Genomic DNA, 21880 nt, shown 5'->3' with positions numbered 1-21880 from the left:
TGTTCACTGAATACAGCAGACAGCGCGTGCTCCACACACATCCTGTTAGTAGGGCAGGCTGCAGTCAGTGGCGCTGCCGTCAGTCAGGAGCAGCACGGAACACGGTAACGCTTCCACTTCTTCCTCTCTGGGTTTTCCATGTGAACTTGTTTTGAAAGTTCACCCGAAACACACTTCTACACCTTCACACAGTTAACTTACCACTGTTCGTCTAGCTCGTTTCTCCTTGGGGCAGCAGTGTTGTTGATGCTAGCTTCTCGCATACAAAACCCAGAACCCTCCGTGGAGGTGGGTGGGAGCGCGGGCAGCGTCTGCATCGTAATTAAAACATGGCGGATTCCGAGGAATTTAGACTTAAACGGTTAAAGGTAAGAAACACACACATCGAGTATAATCACAGCGATTCCCGGGCAACAAGATGATGTTTGAGCCGATTTGACTGCACGACGCGCTGTGGCTGTGTGCTAGCTTCCGGTCGAGATGTGCATATTTATGCTAACGTCAGCCAGCTAGCTTAAAACCCTGTAGCTCGCTGCTTCTCGGCTCTGATGCACGCCGCTTCCGCCGAGCTCCATTCAAGAGCCTGTTCAATGGATCATGAGCAAAAGAGCATATTCAGCCCAGTATGACTCAGGCCATTTGGATCACAGGAGTGTGAATGAAACTGGTGCTGCAACTTTGTGCTGCAGCTGACTCCCGGTTCCTCAGCAGCTGCATCACGCAGGGCTGCTGCGAACAATACAAAGTGGAGATTGTATTGAAGTTGAATGTCTTCACACGAATCATTTAAACGTGATGTTTATTTGCAGTCTCCGCCAACTATTACATGATCTGAGTTGGTTGTTTGGTTTGCATTAAATTATGAATTTACCAAAATGCTAGAGATTACCCAAATGTTAATGGATTTGTGTCAGTCCTCCTCCATTCAACTGAATGGACTACATGCGGCCTGTAGCCATTATTATCGTTAATAGCCAGATATTGACAACACCAGGATTCATGTTTTAGTTTCGTCAAACATGAAGAACTTGTATTCATTGAAGGTATGACTTGTGTTTTTCACGACAACCCAAACATTTAGATAAAAGCTTGAAATTATAAACACCTAAAGAGTTAAAGATATGTTTTTTTCTTGTCAATAAAGACAAGGCATTGGCTGATTGTTGTGTTTGGTGTTATTATTCTGTTATGTTATTGTGCCACGGTGATGGGGAAAGTTGCCCTTATAGACCAATGTGTGAAGTGGGTTTGTTGCTGCAGGCAGGTTGTGTACAGTAGGGGCACCTGCTGGTCAGATGAATTTTCAGCAGTCAAAGAAAAGTTATAACATTTATGAGGGTGACACATCTAAGACATATGCAGCCATCCCTGACGTATAATGTGCCACTCTATGTAAGGGTAAATATAAAGTTATGAATTTAACTGCTGACATTGCACTATAACACACGTACTTTAGTGTGTAACTTTAGTGAACACACAATTTGTACAAATGACCCTCCCTGTGTGCAAAGTTAGTGAGAAAGTTTCAACATTTTTTTATTTCTCTGAGAATAATTAATGGATCCTGATGGGGAAAAAAGAGATTGATATTAATGCGCTTGTGCAATTTGGCTTCATAAGGGGACTGTTGAGCCTTGATGGAGGTATGGATCCTTTCAGTGCCCTTTACTATAAACTTTCAAAAGAAATAAAGTTGAGTTGTGACATACAGTATCAATATCTCTGCCAATGAGACTAACCAATGAGACTGGGACCAACCTTGTGCCTCATGTACTTACTGTGCAAACATTGAATATTTAACAAACAATGTTTTTTATCTGGTAACACACAACTCAAACTGGATTCCAACTGGTATAAATGTAAATCCAAACCACTGAAGAGTGACTTGGTATGTAGCCATGGGTGATCAGGCATTACCTCCTACATCCAATAACAAGTGCAGTCCATAAGTCTGAGACCTTTTGTCATTTGTGATCATTTATGTTAGCAAATCACGGTAGTTCTCTCTGTATATTTTGAAATTGATTTAAAGTTTTGTAAATGTTTTCTTTAAAAAGTGTACTTTAGGTGATATCAACTTGTACAAGTTTTACAGTTATGAACTTTTTTGTCATTCTTGATAGATATTCTGTGGAAAAAGATCTATTGAGAATGAAACTGGTTTGGTAAGTTCGGTAAGCAATTGTTGACGAGTAAAGAAAGCTGACATGAGTGGGCTCCTTGAAAGACCTTGTTTTACAAGCCTCTCTCTCCCTTACAGCACGAGGAGCACCTGTCCAGAGTGTTTGATGAAGTGATGGGGCTGGGAGACTTCGCTGAATCCTCTCAGGGCTCTGCCACTTCTTCTAAGAGTGGAGGTCAGGAGGAAACAAAGGCAGTAGATGAAACATCAGGACAAGAAGAGCAGCAACCGGTTGAAGAAGAGGATAGCAATGGGAGTAGACCAGAAGAAAAGATGGACGAGGGGGTGGTAGAATCCCCCTTTCCTCGCATTTCCTCCCCTCCCTCTGGTCAACCGTCCGCATTTACGTTGAAAACCAATGAAGGAGGAGGAGGGAAAGGCGGAGGAGGAAGTGGAGGGGCAGCATTTGATGATGCAATGGATGGCCTTCCTCTGTATGAGCCAGAAGAAGAGGATGAAGATTGGCACTTTGCCCTGCCAATGGGCTCTTTGGAGGACGTCGATGTGGATAAGGCCAACAGAAAAAAAAGCAAAGCGGACAAGGGGAACAATTCAAGTCGAGGCGATCCCTTTACTAACGAGCCCAAAGGAGGAGAGAAAGAGAAGGATGAGAGCACAGAGTCTGCCAACACTTCCCACTCCTCCCAGGAAAACACACCTGACAACAGCCGAGGTAAGTGATCCCACAAGGTAGACGGTTTTAAAGGACAAGTTCAATAAATTTATTGCTGATAGTTGAATTTAGCCTGTGAGAACTTTTCACAAGGACATGATCATGGACGACTCAAGGCAAAACTAAACTCTACAGAACCAACTTCTTATACGACACTTATTGAATTAGTTTTTCGATCTCTGAATTGAGATGAAGAGTTGTGTCACCTGAGAATAGTAGACTTATTCTAAGAAAAGCTGCATACATTTTTGGAAAAAAGTGTTTTCTGTAATTTAATGCAATGCAGTTGTTCACAAGTGTTCATCATTCATTATTTCTTGGGAGTTGCGGTAGGTTGAAGACTGGAAGTTGAGTTGTGAAATGTAGGTGTAACTGTTTTCTTTTACCTAATTATGTTTTTCCCTCCCTGTCAGATGGTGGTCCCCTGAACGAGGGAGAGGAGACAGAAGACAGTCAGCAGGGAGAGGTGGGGATTTGGCGAAATAAGTCATTTTAAGTAATTTAAAAATAAATCTTAAGTCATTCATCATGACTATTCTTGATATTTCAGAGGTCAGAAGCAGCTCCGGTGGAGGACAGCAATCCCCCGATGTCTCCGACGATCAATATTAAAGATGAGCCTATTGATGAAGGCTATGACGCTGCTTTACTGCCTCAGAGCTCCATCAGGCAAATCAAAGAGGAGCTGGAGCATCAGGAGGTACGTGTGACAAAAGGATGTTTAAAGTGTGCATCTGCTGTTTACCTTCGCTGATAGTGAATGAAAAATAAGACACGTTAAATCAGTTGTTTTTGTCTTTTGAACATGAGAAGGAAGGTACCTTGAACCACATAAAGAAAATCTGATTTCTTATGTTTAATAATTTCAGGAAGAGCTGAGAATCAGTTCTGTCTACTCTGTAGGAGGAGCAAACACCTTTGTGTCTCCTACTGGTGAGTTGATACGTTATTTAGCTTTTTTCACTGTACATTTTTTTGCTCTTATGTAAAACTACAGCTGTTGTTTTGCAGTGGTTATATTGACCATGTTCCGACCTGGTAACGTTCTGTCCCGAGTGATCTGTTTACAACTGGACAGCTCTAAGCAAATGTTTCTTGAGATCTCTCAGACTACACAGAAGTGGAGGGACGCACAAGGCCACATTCTTTTCACCATGTGAACGCAATTGCGTCTGGGGCCACATATGAAAGTCAGACTACTCAGTTGATGTCTCTGACCAGCTAAAGTTTCACTATGAATCAAACTTATTTTTCTTCCTCTCATACGAGCCCATACTTTGAACTGACATGCATGTTCAGTTGCATATAGAGCAGATCTGACCTGACCTTGGAGCTGTCCACTTGTGATCAGAGCTCTTAGGATGGATGTTAATACCAGATCTGAACAAGGCCATTGTGTCACTGGGATGAAACGCACCTTTCATCTCACAAATGTTACTTCACCAGTCCATGACTTAATGTAGCAGTTGCAATGAAACATGAAGCTTTTCTTTACCAACCTTTCTCCTCTTACCCAAGTGCCAGCGGCAATCCCTGCCCCACCCCCAGCAACCATTTTTATCCCAAGTAGAGGTGCAGTCCTACAAGCTATGTCTCAGCTTCCTGTGAGACCAACAATTTCAATCCCAGGTCCGATACCAGCTTTGGCAGCAGTGCCCCAACGCCCACCTCAGCCTGCTGTTCCTGGTAGTGTTCGCTGCAGTGGCTGCTCTAAGGTACCTTTGTAACTGTGCTGCTTTGTCCAAAATGTAAGAATGTGGCACATACATGTTTTAATATGGAACAAATCCATTATTAATGTCAAAAATGTCATGACATTGACTGGGAAATACAACAGCTGATCTGTATATTGGTCAGCTAGAGTATATTAATGACAAGAATGTTAAATTTGTTTGTTGTATTTTTCATGGGTTTGCAAATGTTTTTACAGGTTCTGCTAAAAGGCCAAACAGCATTCCAAAGAAAAGGTTCGACGCAGCTCTTCTGCTCCACAGTATGTCTGACTGGACATTTGCCTCCAACCCCCAAGAACCGAATGTGTTTCCAGTGCAACAGGTACATGTTTGTTTTAAGGCTGGCACTATTTAGAAAAAATTCCAACATTTATTCAAACATGGGAGTAAAAGTTTGTATTTGATCGGTATCGACCCATTCAGATTCAAAATACACAGTCTGGAAGCACATCAGACCGTCTGGTAGCCTCTTGACCTGTCAGTAAAGTAAGCTAGTAATGTTACGTGGTGTTGTAATGAAAATTGAAGAATCTAGCAAGCAAAGCCGTCCAGAACATCATAGAAGCTGCGTGTGGAAGTGTTTTGAGTTCTACACCATAGACTGCAAAGTAACGAGCAGGGTTTCCCCCAGTGCTGTATAGGCCTGGGGGGCCGCCAGGCCTTACTCCCCCCCCCCCCCGCCAGGCTAAGCGTCGCATGGTTTTTTTATTTAAAAAAAAAATAAAAAATCCGTCACTCGCGCACATCAACAACACTTCACTTCCTCATTGAGCCCCGATCACAGACATGGCCCCGATCCCCAAGCAACCATCCTATTGGTCCAAACAGTCACATGTCCCACCCAGACGCCTTCACTGACCCTCGGACAACAGAACGCTCCTTCAACACAGTGTTTTACTGAACATACGTCGCCTTCACTGATCCTCAGACATCAGAACGCTCCTTCAACACAGTGTTTTACTGAACATAAGTCAAAACCGAACATAAACATAAACCTAGTCCGTTACACGATTAGGCTGCAGCTATTTGGTTTTATTTATTTAAAAATAGGGTACTTCCTATTTCATACATTTTCCACAAATATGAGGAGGACTCAAATAGCCCTACAAAGTTCTGTGTTTAATTTATTTCAAAGTAGGCCGACACTTGCCTGTGTATTTTGTTTGTTTGTTATTTTGTTGCTTGTCTGTTTGAGTAGCTGGCTGAAAGCAAAGAAGTAATACGCTTATCTTTTATTGGTAACCAAACTGTTACGGTTCATTGTTTCTGAAATAAGAGGCCTGACTGCTATGTTCACAGCAAACTTGAATTTTTTTTAATATTAAGTAGGGCTGCCACTAACGACTATTTTTCTATCGATTAATCTGACGACTATTTTATCGATTAATCTAAACGATTAATTTTCCTCCCAAAAAATCAAATTGACCATTTCAATTCAGTTAATTTTATTTTGATAACAACAAACTGTATGTCACCATATAATGCAGCACAAAACAAAATGTAAACAAAGGCTCAAATATTAAAGTGCAAAACTGTAGGTTTAAACTAGCAACTCCAACGTGATAAAAATAAATAAAAAGAGGGCTTATAAGTTAAGTCAGCAGTGCAACTCAAAAAGATATCAAAGTATCTATTTAACCCCTTATCAAAATAAAAAAGTTAGGTGTGCATATTAAACAAAGTGCAGTATAAGACTCAACAACCCCCCCCCAATACAATACAATACAAATATTCATATTGCCCCCTTTTCTCTTGCACCACAGGGCTGCCTATCTCTTGGCAGACAATAACAAGCAAAACTGTTTGTTTAAAGAGAGATGTATTGCTGTAGACTACAAAGTTAGGTAGACAAATACATCAAGTGTTTGTTTTACAGCTACTTTACATGGAATTATGAAGGATGCTTCAAGGCAGCAGGACGTTTTGGAGATTTGTTTAATTGTTGATTATATATTTAATAAAATCTCACGACCATTTAAATTTATTGTAGCAAAATAGAAAATAAATAAATTCAGTGAATTGCATATTAGGATCTCAACATATGTTTAAAGGTTTTTTGTATAAACAATAAGATCTATGTTCATGGGTTGTGTTTTTGTTTTATAAAATAAGGCTCTTTAAAAGTCATGTGTGAGATTTCATTTAAAGATCAACTTTGACACTTAATTATACGTACACAATAATTAACCCATAATGGACACAATAATTATTGTACTGTTTGATTTATGTGAAATCTACATGTATTTCAACAAAAATGCAGAAAAATGTCCCATCTCACAATGTTAAAGATGGTGAAAAAAAAATTCCCTTGATCCGCCCCATGATCCGGATCTGCACAGATATTTCATGCGTTCTTCTCTGACCGATAGCACATCCTTCAACCTTGGTGACATTGATGGTAATCTCTCCTGTAGTGTTCACCCTGTATCTTTTCATCCCCTGTATTTATTCCCTGTGCTTTTCTCTTTGCAGGGAGATCATTCAGCCCAGGGACATGATCACAATTCCAGCAGACAATAACACGTACATGAACTTCTGTGGCCAGTTCTGTCTGTCTGTCTTTAGACACAAGAAGAAAACTAATGAGAAGCCTCTTGAGAAACGACTGGAGAAGAAGCCAGAGAAGCTGCCTGAGAAACCAGTGGAGCAACAGCCTGAAAGACCCTTCTGCAGTGTCTGCAAAGTTACCAATAAGGTGAGAGGCTTGTAACTTTTACTGTCAGAATAGATTTTGTCAGTGTGCCTAATGAGCTAAATCAGGTTTTCTTCCTCATCTTCTTCTCTCTCTTGTCCTTATGTTTGCCTGGGGTCATCTGCTGCAGATTGAGCATGAGGTCACCCATCAAGGTCGTCTGCACAGACTCTGTGGTGATGCTTGTTTTGTAACATGGCGCAAGATGCGTCACTTAGCCATGAACTGCTGTGAAGGCTGCGGACTTTACTGTAATAGCAACTCAGGCTCCTGTCAGACTCTCACGGTTGAAAGATCTCAGCTCAACTTCTGTAGTCCTACTTGCATTGGCACTTACAAACAGGTATGTGTCTGTAAAAACATATTTCTATTGAAATTAGGATGTTTCAGTATTTACGGCATGATTATGGAGATTTAGCATAAAGATATTGATGTTACAAATGTACAGAATGTAAACCCCTAAACCTGTAATTGTTTTTGTGAAGACCTGCAGAAAAACAGTGGACTGTGTCTACTGTCACAAGATGGCGGTAGTGTCCGCCACCATCATGGAACGAGACCAAAAGGGCAAAGTTCAACTTTACTGTTCACCTCTTTGTGTGGAACAGAGCCGACCACCCCGACATATGCTCAGCGGTAGGACACACAAAGCAGGGACACACACTCACATGCCAGTTTGGGTGGGATATGCATTCGTTAAAGCTAGGGTTGGTAATCCTGGAAAGCAAGCAAGTGCTGGCTTTGAAAATAAGCAACCAATACGTCCCACCTGTTGAGTCCGGTCCCATCCGGACCAGACAGCGTGTTCGTACATTCGAGGTTCAAATGGGAAAGGTTAATAATTTAGACAAGTTCCATGTTCAAAAGTTTCACAGTAATACGTTTATTGTATAAGAACAATACTTACAGAGAGTCTCTGGGGTTCTGCCGGACATGTCACCAGGTTCTCTGGATCATGTCGAGAAGAAGCCCCCCCTCATCCTAAATCCACAGTATTTGTAAAGACACAGGGTGCAACACAGAAGCGGTTCTTTCCTTGAGGGAACTCAGCAATTGGCCAGATTTATACTGTCTCCTCAAAGTGCAGTTTTTTGCAAGCATATCACTCGTAAGGGAAAATCCAGTCGACCAGGTGTCTCACTACTGTGCCCTTATCAAACAGGGAGTCTGCCACAGCGGAGAGACACAGCAGATTAGACTTACAGGAGGTTTTCATATCTTTTTCTCACAATATTTCATGAATTACTTCATTGTATTAATTCTGGCACGTCCTCTCTCATGTGCATGGTTACCAGTTGGAAGCTATGTTTGATTCCTGTTGCGTTGCACTTTCTGTGGTTGTGCTCTGTGTCTGACCCTGCGTCTGAGTCAAAAAGATATACATCATTCCAATTAAAAGAAACAGTTGTAGTATTATTGATTCTATAGACTATACAGCTAATATTTATTCACAGGATATAGGTAAAATATAGTCATAAGATAAAGAACAAAACATAGACATCTCCCAGCTTGTTAAAACTACGCCCATATTAACACTTACAGCCTGACAGCTGCTTGAAGCAAACTTTTTATGACAGGAACATATTTAGTGATGGCTATTCAGACGCAAAGAGGATTTTCAACAAATACAATATGAAGTGTTTCAGAAACAAATACTATAATTACCAACCTTGAAAGACTTGAAAAAATATAGTTTTCAAAACAAATGCTCCCATACTATCAACATTTAACAGCTAATCAAATTTTTATTTTTATTTTACCACAGGTACTCCATTTCCATGCAGCCTGTGCAAGGTGACAGCTGTTCCTCAGTATCATCTGGCCATGGTGGACGGCACCATTCGTAACTTCTGCTCCTATGACTGTGTTTCCATTTACAGGGTAAAGGCACCAGTAGCAATAGCCTTATTTAAACCTGGTCTCCATCATAATTTGACATTGTTGTTATTTTTCCTCCATGTCTCTTTTAGAAAACTGGGCACCCCTCTCAGCCAGACCTGACCAATGGAACCTTCTCTCTCAGGGACCCCTCCAGCAGAGATGCAGTCAAACTAGGGCCCTCTGCTGGGGCCAGCTCAGTTCCTCCCATTCCTCAGGACTACCCATCTTCAGTCCCCTACCCAGGCCATCATCCCAGTCATACCTCAGTGCCCCCAGTCGTGCCTCCCTACATGGCCACGTCCTCCCCCTCTGTTCCAGGGCAAGCACTGACCAGAGTGCCCCCTGATCAGTCCTCCAAAACAACAGAAGGTGGACACATTGACACCTCCAGACTGACCTGCCATCAGTGCAGCAAACACTTCAGCAACAAGCCGACGCTATTCAGTCACCAAGTAAGGAGCACAGTTCAAGAGAGTGTGTATATTTAGACACTCCACAAATACACACTCGAGTGTAATGCTAACCATAGACATGATAACACTAATGATATTTTTTTTTTTTGCAGGGCCGTATTTCTATGTTTTGCAGTACAACATGCTGTGAACAATACAAAACCCAGAAAAATACCCTGGCAGTGTGCGAGAGCTGTAAACGGGAGAAGGTCCCCTTTGAAATCATCAGCAACAACCAACAGGAACTCGTCTTCTGCAGTGAAAGTGAGTTCATACAGAAATGGCCTTTTCACATTTTATTCACCTCTGTTATATCCTTTTAATAAAGTGGATAATTGACCTGGTAACCTCAGTCACAGTCTTCATAAAGCTTTATTTAAAAAATGAATATAGTTCTATATCCTTACTTGAAGGCGGTGTCTGAGATCACCAACTCATTAGCCACCCCCTACTCACTATACAGGGACTCCTGTGTAGAGGACAATGTGAGCTCATTGGCAAAAATTTGGCGCCGGTAACTATATAGTGGACTGTAAAGGGATTAGTGAGTGATTACAGACACAGCTGAAGTGTCTTTGAACTTTTGGGGCAGAAATACATGTTCATGGCACTGGAATATAAAAAATACAACCGCCCATATGTCATGTGTTTCAGACTGTAAGACTCTCTACAAACAAGAGCTGACCTCTAGTAACAAGGATCATACCTGGCATCCCTGCTCTTACTGCTCTAGCATCAGCCAGAAGATGCTGCACAGTCATTATGGCGGCAAGATTGAGGAGTTTTGTAAACCCCACTGCATGTCCCAGTACACTGTGATCTACTATGGGGTAAGGAATTGGATTTCACAGTGCAATCTACAGTGTATTACACTAAAAGAAGCGTATTAGTTGGTGTCAGTTTTGGTTGTGTTTCTTTGCTGATCTATATTTCCTTTGTCCTTCCTCTCCACCTGTTTCTTCCATCATCTTCTGTCCAGATGGGGAGATGTGACAGTTGTAGGAAACAGAGCCACATGACGGAAAAGCTGCAGTGTCTTGGTTCAGTCCGTAACTTCTGTCACCTGCCCTGCCTTCTACATTACTGCCACCATCATTTTGAGACGAGTCAAAACAGCAACAGTAACGGTACTGGAACGGCCCCACAGACACCATATGGTAACTTGTGTCAAATTTGTGTTGATGTGGTGTTGAGCAGAGTTTTTGCAAGCCCGTCCAAAATAAAAATCTTGAGTGGGAATATGATGTGGCAATGTACTCACCTCACTGCACAGTGGGAGATATGTTTAAGTAGCTTTTTTGTTTTAACTTAAGTATAAACTTAACTTTTTACTTTAACTACAAATATTTATTTTATTGAAAATCTTGATAAGTAAGGGCAGGTTCAAACAATCTTAAATATAATTTTACATCTGGGCTTTGATTTTAAAGTCCCTTCTTTCTTTCTTCTAGCTCCTACGCAGCCACATCACTCCTCAAAGATGAGTCCTGTCATAGCTGATGTCGTCTCATTGGCCAGTGGCTCTGCCACTCAGCCTAGTGTGTCAGCAGATACTGCTCAGACTGGTTAGTTTATACACATCTCTGGGCGGCTGTTTTCAAAGTACATATCCGATTCTCTTGTGGTAGAGACAAATTTCCTCACAACCATCCAACATAGGAATTACTCCAAATGTTGTTTATAGTGAAAAGTAGAGATTCTTCTATATTGAATTCTATCAACTAATATAAAATTATTTAGTTATGGTAGTAACCCATGGTCGTCATGGTCTTCTGTATTTATGATATGTTTTTCTACAGTGTTTTTATAGTTTTCTCCCTCTTTTGCAGGAGCACTTCCAACCTCCATTGACGGAAAGAACCTTGACCATGTATGTACCTTGTGTTTTCGTCACAGGTTACACCAACTCTAATCACAAGTTACTAGCACCTGAAAAGTACTGAAGTTTACTTTGTGTTTGTGTTGATTCCCTCCAGAGTTCATGAGACACACACACACACACACACACATAGAGGACACCTTGAAATATTAACCCAATACAAAACTAAAAGCTCACGTTAATCATAACCACCCCATCCTGTTTACTGGGCTGTTAACATATATTCTGTGCCAGATGTTAAATATTTATTCAAGAGCAATTTTTGCTAACAGAGCCAGAGAGTCCATTTTATGAATTGTTGTGGTTGTGTGTGGTTCATTTTTATTATCTGTTTTATTCATCAAGGATATTTTATTATTTTTAACTGAAATGTCAGACTGAATACTCTTAAGAATTGTATTCATAGTTCTTTGAAAGGGTGAACTTGCATGATTATGCTATAACATTGTCATATCAGTGGTATAGGATGTCTCAGTTATATTTAAATGTGTACATGACGATATCAGTACCAATAAGCAATTTGTCTAAATTTAAGATCTGGTTAAATGATAAACTGTCCTTTATTTTTTGTATTGTCTGTGTCCAGGCGAGCACACAGACTGACGCCATGCGTGTGCCTGTGTCCCGTCGGCGTCAAATGAAGAACAAGTCGGTTCTGTGTCGCCCCTTCACTATGGACCAAGAGACTATGTGCCAGCTGCCCACATCTTCCACTGAATCAGAAGGTAACTAGAAAAGCATGTGATCATGTTCTGGATGTTAAGTTCACAGAACATCAGCTCAGCAGTTTTGGGAGTGCGTGCTGAGTTTCACACTGTCTAGTAGCATCCCGACAGTAACGTGCCACAGAACCTATTTTGAGTGGCTTCAGAAAGTATTTAGACCCCTTCACCTTTTCCACACATTAACCAGATGAAATTGCCAATGTTCTCTGAAAACATTTTTTAAGAAAGGGCGGGAGGGAGTCCAGACATTTCTCATATACACAAGTTGTCATACCCGTAACTAAGTATATTGTAAAATACCCTTTAACTGAACTGCAATCTTAAGGTCTCTACATATGCTCTACTGGGTGTAAGTTTGGGCTAACACCCAGTAAGGACCTCTCTTTCTTTGACTGCATTATTTCATCCCTCAGCTCTGACTAGTCTCACATATACAACACTATAGAATGCAAAAGGTGATGGAGTCTGACTAATACTTGATGCTACTGGACACCAGGGCCCCTTTCTGTACATAGTTCAGTCATTTGATTCCTATTTGAAATTATCAGTATTTAAATCTCTCTTCATAGAGAAATGTTGACATTTTTATAAAATGTTCTATTTTTTACACCACATGATATGTTTGAAAATCGCTCATGATCTCTTAATGGTCCTTAATTATTGTCTTTGATTGGTTTTACTTTGAAGCTGTTATTATGTTTTGATGTTGTCTAATGATAAAAATCACATGATCAACTTTGAATTATAAAGTTGAATTATCAGTAAAACTAAATCAACTATTAACTAAATGTATTGTGGAATATAATATTGAGTTTGCTTGAACTTATATATATTGAATATTAGATATCTTGAGCTAATATCAATTTTCTATTTAGCATCAAGTAATGCCGAATAATTGGCAGGAGTTATAGTGAGTGTTAGGCATTGACAATAATGCTAGACAACTGTAGCCATGCTCCTCCAGGCCGAGGAAGGTGTGTGCTTTCAACAACAACAACACAAAGTGCTTGTTAAAGGCATGACGATAGTATGAAAGACATATTCTTAGGATTAATGTGTCGATTGTTGTTTGTGACAACCCAATGCAGCAATATTTTTATGGAGTTTTTTTCCCCCTATCTTTATTCAAGAGAATTGTCTTTCAACTTTAGAGCAGGACACTGATTTCATGTTTAGATTTTGTAATGATCTCACATATACCTTAATTCTGCTTAGATTTCCTGCGCTCCAGCTTCATCTCCTCTTACACTGCTTCTCTCCTCTCGTCTTAGATTTTTGTGCAAACAAGTCTGTCGCAATTCTCCAACCAATAGAATGCCAGGTGTAGTGATGATGAAGGAAATTATCCCCTCTCGTTTTTGGGAGGGGATAATTACAACGCATGGGAAAAATCCTTTTTTGAGGTTGTTTTCATAGTTGCTCGCTTCACTGTTCCCATAATGTTTGAAACTTGAGGTCCTTAATTTTGCCACTTTATGCTGACAATAATCTTCATGCACACTGAAAGGAACGAGTGTAAAAGTAACCAGGAAGCCTGGTTAAAGTAGACACCTGTAAGGGACTCTCAAAAATATACAATGAGGACGAAACAATTTCACCTGTCAACACTACATCTGGCATTCTATTGTTTGGGGAGTTTTAACAGACTTTTTGCACAAAAAACTCAGGAAACAAAAAGAAAAAACCAAGACCAGAGATTGAAATATGAGAGCATAATTTACACCTGCACAAAAGTGTGAGCATGAGGAGAAAAGCTGTAAATCAATGAATCCTGCTCTCAAACTGAAAGACCACTCTGGGATTAGGATTAGAAAAAATCCCATGCAATTTCATTCATTAATGTTTTTTTGTTTGGTTCAGTTTTTTGGTTGTTCACAATTAGCTCTTTCAATAATTACACCAGCTCTGCTAGATAGCTCCTTGCAACCATCCACTGAAGCATCCACATCTCCAGCACCGTCACCTAAACCTCAGGCAGAAACTCAACCATGTAATGGCGTGCCGGCGCGCCTAACCGGACGGCATTTCCTGAGCATGCGAGAGAGTGTCTCCGACTGCAAGGTCTGCTCACGACACAAGAGGAAGAGGGTGGAGGAAGACGAGGAGCAGAAGAAGAAGCCGAAGGTGGAGGGGCCAGAGAATAGAACTGAAGAAGAGGTACGCGCTGAGAAGGATGGGGAGAGAAAAGAGGAGGACTCTGAAAAGAAGGAGTGTGAGCAGAAGAGTGGGGCAACGAGAACACAAACATCATATTACTGTAAGACGTGTTCAGGAGAGCCCAGCCTCTGCCCTGTGCCCTGTTTTGAACTCTACCACACCAGACTCATCTACAAAACAGCCCTTGAACTGGAAACACAAGGTGAGCCTTCTGCATAACCGCAAACATCAGTTGTGCACTACATTTTCTGATTTAAATATTTGTTTTTTGAATTTAATCACTAGCTGTTTTCAGACATGAACTCCAGAGAATGTCTGTATAACTGGGTCTGGACTTTCTCCAGAATTGACCTTTTACACATGTACAACACAGCAGGAGATTCTCTGCTCAGACCCGTTCACAACAACACAGAAATCGCCCGTCTGCCCTTATCACCAAAAACATATCAACTGTTTTCATCGTCGTTGCTGTCTTCTACATGTGTGACTCAGTTTTTTTTTGTCCGTAAATATTTGTATTCCTTACTTTATTCTATTTTTCCTATTTGCATCTGTCACGTTAGAAACACCATCACCACACCCACTCGCTCTCGGAGGATCTCCTGCTGTGTTCTCATATCGAATCATTTATTTTTACTAATGAGATGGCCGGAGACACTCCACAGAATGTCCAGGTGCTCTCACACGGACATTTGTGTTCTCACATACAGCCCCTCCAGAGTTCAGTGCATGTCTGAAAGCAGCTTTTGTTTGAATCGTGATAACTACAACTATGTTTATATTATAATAACAGTTAACTACTTTGTGCTTTTTTCAAGTCCACTTAACTGTTTTCTTAAGAGGGTCGAGTGTCACCCAAGTTTTTCTCTCCACAGCCTCCTGATCTGCAGACACAAGAGATCACTTTCTACCCTCCCCCTGGACAAAGATTAACAAGCTGATTAGGTTCAGATCTACCCTTCATTTTTTACCTCGACTTTCTTTTTTTAAGATTGTTTTTTTAAGTTCAACTCAAAATTGACTGACTGCAAAGGCAGAACACCCATTTGTTAGATGAATGTGCATTGCAAACTGGTAGTGCAGTGAAATTTAGCACTAAAAAGAGTGTTTCTGTGTTTTTTAACAAACAAAAGATAGCAGTATTTATGATTCCATTTGCCATTTGCCATTTACTCATGACTGCCTATCTGAAACCTCCCTTCATTGAGGGTATTCATTTTGTGTGGGGATATTCCAAGTAGTGTTGAAGTGACTGACAAACTGGAGGTTTCACTGAGTAGATTACAAAACTGTACTGTTTCAATGGCCTACAGAGCATCCTGTTATATGTATATATATAAGGAAAAGTAGGTTTTACCTCATGGATTAAATGTGTCAACATCATGAAAATGTCACTAAAGCTGATTCCAATCATGTTGCATTTATCAAGTGCCCTAAAATCCACAAATATATTGTCCCAGAGATCTGTTCATGTTGTGTAAATTGCCTCAGGAAATTAACTGTAAGTGCAAAAGGTGTGTTTTGAAATATCTCCTGCCCACTGTGTTTCACTACATAACATCTCCTGTTGTCATATAGTCTGGAATGTTTTTCATATTTGGGAAGGTCATTTTTAGCCCTGTTGCTATTAAGGTCCAGAATAGATTAAAACACTGTTCCAGGTATTACAAACAAAATTTGATTATGTTTAGGAAATTAAAAGAGCAGCAAAGTCGTGTACGATCATGCGGCTGCATCCAAGCAACTATGTATGCTGCTGAGATAAATGTGGCTGAATAAGCTAAGGACCAGAGTCATAGCAGCTCTAACAAGGCGAGGGAAAACAATATAATTATTATAATTATTATTACTGCTACTACTACTGCCAAGTAGATTAGGGTGATATTGTTGTGCCAATACAGTGTTAGTTGGTGAAGGTGGCATGGCAAAAGAAACTAAACAGCAGAAAAAAGTGAATGTTTGGCAGTGTTTGTTTATTTATACATTACTCAGTTTAATTTGATTATATCAAACTGACGTGGCAAAATCTAGAAAAGTAATTTGGAACAAATAAAAAGATGTCTCGAGGAAAAACATCTGTCCAGTTGAAGCACAAATGGCCTGTTTCTTTTATGACGGAATTCCCAGTTGTGATTCGCTATTACTGCCATACTGAATTGATAAGTAAGGAGAAAGATGTGTAGTTCAGTGTTGTTTAATTTACTCTACATGACTCTGGTTTCGGATCAAAATTCTTGTTCCACTAAAATCTGAATTCTTTTTTGTGTTTTGTGGCCGCATAGAACAGCTTTCATTTTGATGTTTAGTTCACTGATATGTCCTGTTACACTACACTTCAAGTTTAATGTTAATGTGATGTATGAAAGTTTAAGTTTATAACTCCCTGATGCACCTCAATAAACCAAGACTAACCTCTGTTCATCCATCTGCTGTCATAGTTGAACTTGAGCTGTATCACCTATTTGATGTTTACATTCAACCTTTTTTAACAACCTACTGTTTGTTGTATTTTTCTTTACCATAAGTGCAGGTTTCTTTATTTGCAGTTTTTCTCAGATATGGTTAAGGTGACATGGGTCAGACCGTCATTGCTTTTGTTTGTTTGTTTATATGTTGTCTGCACCTGAAAAAGGCTGTTTTTTGTTTAATGCAAAAAAATGTCAATAAATTAAGTTTGAGAATATATATACGGGCCAAATCATTTCTCAAGTTTGACTTAATTCACCACATTTCACTTACAAATGGTCTCCCACATATCGACAAACATGCACAATAATGTTACTATGAAATGAGAATAGACTCAGTTGATGGTAAAGAGTATAAGATATACTGAATAAGTAAGTGATCATTTCTGATGCAAAACTACTAACATGCACCCCCACATCATGCATACAGATGAGTCTATGGTGCATTTCTCAAAACTGTCCATGATCAGGCAGAACGGTGAGACTAGTGATGGAGAAGCAACATTGAAGAATTGGTTTGTTCACAGTTTAAAAGCATTTGATTGCGCTGGTGGTAATAAACGTAACTTTCTTGTGAGTCTATACCAAAGCCTTGGTAACAATGGCATGTGATTCATAAACTACATTTAAATAGACTTATCCATGTCTGACGTTTGGAAAAGTCAGCAGCAGATGATGACATCTGTTGTATACTGGAGACACAAAAATATATGTTATGTAAAATAAACATTAAGATGCAGTTGAGTACTGATGACTGTTGCATAGCCACATTACTTAATGAGTTATGTGTATAAATACAGAAAACTACAGCTGGTTGATAAGGTTTCTTCTCAATCAACGTCAGATGTCTGGCATCAGTGGATGATGATATGATGTTGAGGTTTGTTTCCTTAAGGTGTCATTTAAACACAACCTCAATAAATCAACATTTATCAGTATTTAGTAGAAATATCATTAAGTGTTATCATCATTTTGTGAAACACATTAACATCACCATTGGAGAGATAAGGTAGCATTTATTTGAAAAAAATCGTGTCTTTTTTCTATTTGTATCATAACTTACAGAATTTCAGTGATAAGTATAATATGCCGATATTTAAATCAAATACATAAAAATATGGTTTTAATGTCAAATTAAACTTTTTTGTATTTTTCTAAAATATGGTTTCAATCGAAACCTAAATAACTCATGATGACCTTCTCATGTCCTCCCACCTTCCTCCCTCCTCCAGCTCAGTCTTCACCCTCAGTGACCACCTCAGCCAGAGAGGAGAATGTGAAGGTGATATTTGTACCGGTCCCAGTTCCGGTCTTCATTCCAGTACCTATGAATATGTACTCCCAGTACACACCTGTACCGATGGCAATGCCCATGCCTGTATGTAACCCTCACCCTTTACCTTACTTTCACGTTCTTTAACACTTAAAAGTATTCAAAGACCTCACATTGAATCTTAACAGCAGTAAATGAAATGTATAGTATTGTCTCCCATTGATTCCAGGTTCCAGTACCCATTGTAGTACCACCCCAGAACAAGGACATGAAAGATGCTGCTGTCCAATCAGAGCCTTGGGATTTGAAGAAGGAAAAACACAGTGATCAGCCAGTTTCCAGTGCAGGTGTGTTTTTTTTTACATATTTGAGTTGGATGATATGTTAGATCTTTTTGACAAAGCAGGGAGGCAAACGTCAAAACACCCTCAGGTTCACCTTGTGTGTGTTTTCTGTCTGTGTATCTACAGACCAGAGCAGTTCCAGCGCAGGCATGGAGTCACAAGTGGTCGATCCCATAATCCATGAAAAGGAGGACACTCTCAAAGCAGTTCAAGCCGATCTGCCTCTAACTGTTAGTTCAGAAAGGAGTAGGGAGTCTAGTGAATCCCAGCTTGATGTCAAGCCAGAGAGCACGACCACAAGTGACCCACCGACCACCAGTGCAGAGCAGCAACCTCCCTCCTCTCCAGTGATGGACCTGGAGACTGACTTCCCTTCCGGTGAGATACCGTGACCTGTTAAGTGACCACCCCCAATCTGTTGAAAAAAATTACATGTAGTTGCTCACTTGAAAGGTCCAATAAATGTAGTTCGAAATGCCCACACCCAAGTTTTAAAATGAAGAAACATCCTCGACACCTGTCACTCAGAAGTGATCTGTTTGTGTTTCTGCAGTATCAGTTGATCAGAAGTCGACTGCTCCACAGCGAGGAGTGAAGAGACCCAGAGAAGGTTTCTCTGGCCGGAAACGGGTATGTCTCTCCACATGTATAATGTCAGATTCATTTAATAAGCATTTGATATTGACCCTATAGTCGCTGAATATTAGGCAGAAGTTCTCTTGCTGGCTGCTCTGTGATTCTCTGGCGGACACCTTTTGTTGTGATCTGCTGCATTCAAGTGCTTTAGGCAGACACTGCTTCAAGAAATAGTATCACCTGGTCCTCAGATGTTATGACAGTCTTTAATGTTGTGTGTATTAAGTTCACCAAAAGTTTTACAGATATGCTCAATGTTTCCCCCCAAAAAGTCAAATTTTCATAGTCAACCTTTCAGTAATTTCAACAATATTCTGTCCAGTTTTCACTGCATAGATTTGTTTATGTAGGGACGAAGGCGGACTGTTTTGGACCGCAGTGCAGTGGAACCGCCCGCCGCCGCCTCCAAACTGAACCACCTGTATGGGGTTAAAGCCTGGAAGTGCTGGGTCCAACTGCGCAACAAACTGCCACAACAGTGTAAGCCTCAGTTCTCTTTACTGTAGTTTTATTTTCTGTTTTCTTTATCTCTAACTCGTACAGTGCTGTTCTCTTGTCCTGTGTTAACGCTCCGCAGCTTCTTCAGAGTTATTACTTGTCATTAATGAGTCCTGTACAGTCTGTGGTGCAGAGTTAAATTAGAAAAAACCTTGACGAAGATTTTATAATCTCGGTAAAACTTTCAAATTTAATATGGACTGAAATGTCTTTCTTATTGTTTACGTGCTGCTTATATACATAAATATATATTTATTTTTCATACATGTTGGCTCTTACAGAGGTTTTTTAAGCAATTGAAACAATCTTCAGAAGTTTAAGTTTTAACAACTTTTAAAAATAGAAGTTCTATGATTCAGCTCAATATAAAGCATTGCCTCAACAATATGAACAATGCTTTTACTTAAATGCCAAACAGGAAGTAATTATATGAATGTTGCTGCACCATGACTGTTAGTGTCTGCCACAGTCCGATCTGGTAAGATAAAAAAACAAATTTTCCATGATCTGGGGCTGAATTTGACCAACTATTTGAAGCAATACTTCTTATCACCACCGAGAATACAAATGCCAAGTGTGAAGTCGTTTAGATGAACGGTTCGCAAGATATGCGTTCCACAAACAGTCAGACAGACAGACAGACGTTTGTGGAATTAGTGGAAAGATGTGTTTAAAGGCTGTATTGTAAACTATAGTCATTGTATTTGATGTTCTCTCCACCTGTAGCCACTCTAGTGGAAATAAAAGAAGACATCCTTCAATGTGACTCTGCTGAGCTGAGCTTTGCTCTGTCTCGATTCATCAGAGAAGTGAGACGACCCAATGGAGAGCCCTACAGCCCGGACAGCATCTTCTACCTCTGTTTGGGGATACAACAGGTCAACACACACAACAAGTCACCGGTTTCAATTGAGATTCCTTCACTGTGTTCATCACTTTTTGACTCTTTTTGTTTTGCCTCCTCTCTGAACAGTATCTGTTCATGAAGGGCCGCATAGAGAACATCTTCACTGACGAGCTCTACAGTCATTTTGCCGCTGAGATCACTGGGATGCTGCAGTTCTGGAAGCCTAAACTACTACCTAGTGGTATGATCACTTATACAAAGTCACACCCAATTAACATTGATACTATTTATGATTGGCTTTTTTTCTTAAATAGCAATTCAATATATTGACTATATTATACCAATCTGTATACAAATTAGAATTAGTAGATTGTCCTCAGTGTTTCCCCTGCTTCCTCTTTCCTCCTACAGGTTGTATTGTGTCCTCCCGTGTTGAAGAGTCCTACCTGTGGGAGTGTAAGCAGCTGGGCGCTTACTCACCCATAGTGCTGCTCAACACGCTGCTCTTCTTCTGCACCAAAACCTTCCACTTAACTACGCTGGCTCAGCACCAAAGTCTCTCCTTTGTCAACTTCACTCGACGCTCCAAACCCTGCAGCCGAGCCGGAAAGGTCCACTACCTCCAGTACCAGAGAAGCAGCTCTGCCACGCCCGGCCGGGAAGACACAGGTAGCTGATGTACAATGAAACTACTCCACCCTATTTCATTAATATTTTAAATACTGACAGGTTGAGTTTTGGTTTGTCCTGTTGTTTCTAGAGCGGCACAGAAGAAGGCAGACAGACAATGAGGGAAGCATGGAAATGCTGGAGAATGTCACCAACCCTCTCCACTGTCCTGTCAGACTCTATGAGTTCTACCTCTCTAGATGGTGAGACGCAGATTACTGCTGATAACTCACACTCCCTGGTTTTATTCCCCGGTTAAAAAAAGTGAACAAACATCTTCTCTGTCCTCTTGCTCTTCAACAGCCCCGAGTCGGTGAAGAAGAGATCGGATGTGTTTTACCTCCAGCCTGAACAGATTGTCCACACTCACAGGTCAGAGTCTGTAAAACAAACCAAGTGAGGTCAGATTCCTCCTTCAAGAGAGTGTCACTTATTTACCGGACTTTATTTAAAAATCTTTAAAGAACAAGTGAGAGGCCTCATGAGAGAACATGTTTGCATTTCTCTTACATTTGTTCGTGAGATGAGTTTGTACGAACATGACCTGGTTTCAAATATATAAATATATACATAAAAATATATCTAGACTTTAATGTTTTGACACGTGTCTGTCGCAATGTCACTGAAATAAAGACACCATTTTTCGGTATGGAAATGACTCAAATAACATATAGCTTATTTTAGGACTAAGATTAGAAACTGGCTCTTAGAAAAGGTAACAGGAACTTGTTGGACAAAAACCTCTGACAATGTTAAACCTCAATAGTTTCAACA

The 21880-nt window shown here is 40.2% G+C and overlaps 1 protein-coding gene across 1 annotated transcript in view; it reads left to right on the top strand.

The window, feature by feature from the left end:
• LOC133016102 (zinc finger MYM-type protein 4-like) overlaps positions 1-21880 on the top strand; it is a 34492-nt gene that overhangs the window by 10425 nt on the left and 2187 nt on the right. The window contains exons 12-39 of the mRNA XM_061083420.1: positions 2124-2165; positions 2261-2855; positions 3269-3321; positions 3406-3555; positions 3725-3788; positions 4374-4570; positions 4786-4910; positions 7061-7283; positions 7411-7623; positions 7766-7916; positions 9046-9161; positions 9251-9613; positions 9727-9877; positions 10268-10443; positions 10593-10770; positions 11065-11178; positions 11443-11483; positions 12079-12217; positions 18072-18217; positions 18342-18459; positions 18583-18834; positions 19010-19086; positions 19443-19572; positions 20317-20468; positions 20564-20678; positions 20849-21106; positions 21198-21309; positions 21410-21478. Of these exons, the coding sequence (XP_060939403.1) occupies positions 2124-2165; positions 2261-2855; positions 3269-3321; positions 3406-3555; positions 3725-3788; positions 4374-4570; positions 4786-4910; positions 7061-7283; positions 7411-7623; positions 7766-7916; positions 9046-9161; positions 9251-9613; positions 9727-9877; positions 10268-10443; positions 10593-10770; positions 11065-11178; positions 11443-11483; positions 12079-12217; positions 18072-18217; positions 18342-18459; positions 18583-18834; positions 19010-19086; positions 19443-19572; positions 20317-20468; positions 20564-20678; positions 20849-21106; positions 21198-21309; positions 21410-21478 (4520 nt within the window). The remainder of the gene's footprint in view (positions 1-2123; positions 2166-2260; positions 2856-3268; positions 3322-3405; positions 3556-3724; positions 3789-4373; positions 4571-4785; positions 4911-7060; positions 7284-7410; positions 7624-7765; positions 7917-9045; positions 9162-9250; positions 9614-9726; positions 9878-10267; positions 10444-10592; positions 10771-11064; positions 11179-11442; positions 11484-12078; positions 12218-18071; positions 18218-18341; positions 18460-18582; positions 18835-19009; positions 19087-19442; positions 19573-20316; positions 20469-20563; positions 20679-20848; positions 21107-21197; positions 21310-21409; positions 21479-21880) is intronic.

This window comes from Limanda limanda, chromosome 12 (genome assembly GCF_963576545.1).
Source record: "Limanda limanda chromosome 12, fLimLim1.1, whole genome shotgun sequence".
Taxonomy (NCBI): domain Eukaryota; kingdom Metazoa; phylum Chordata; class Actinopteri; order Pleuronectiformes; family Pleuronectidae; genus Limanda; species Limanda limanda.
Note: the sequence above shows the minus strand (reverse complement) of the source record. Positions and strands in the feature narration are given on the sequence as shown.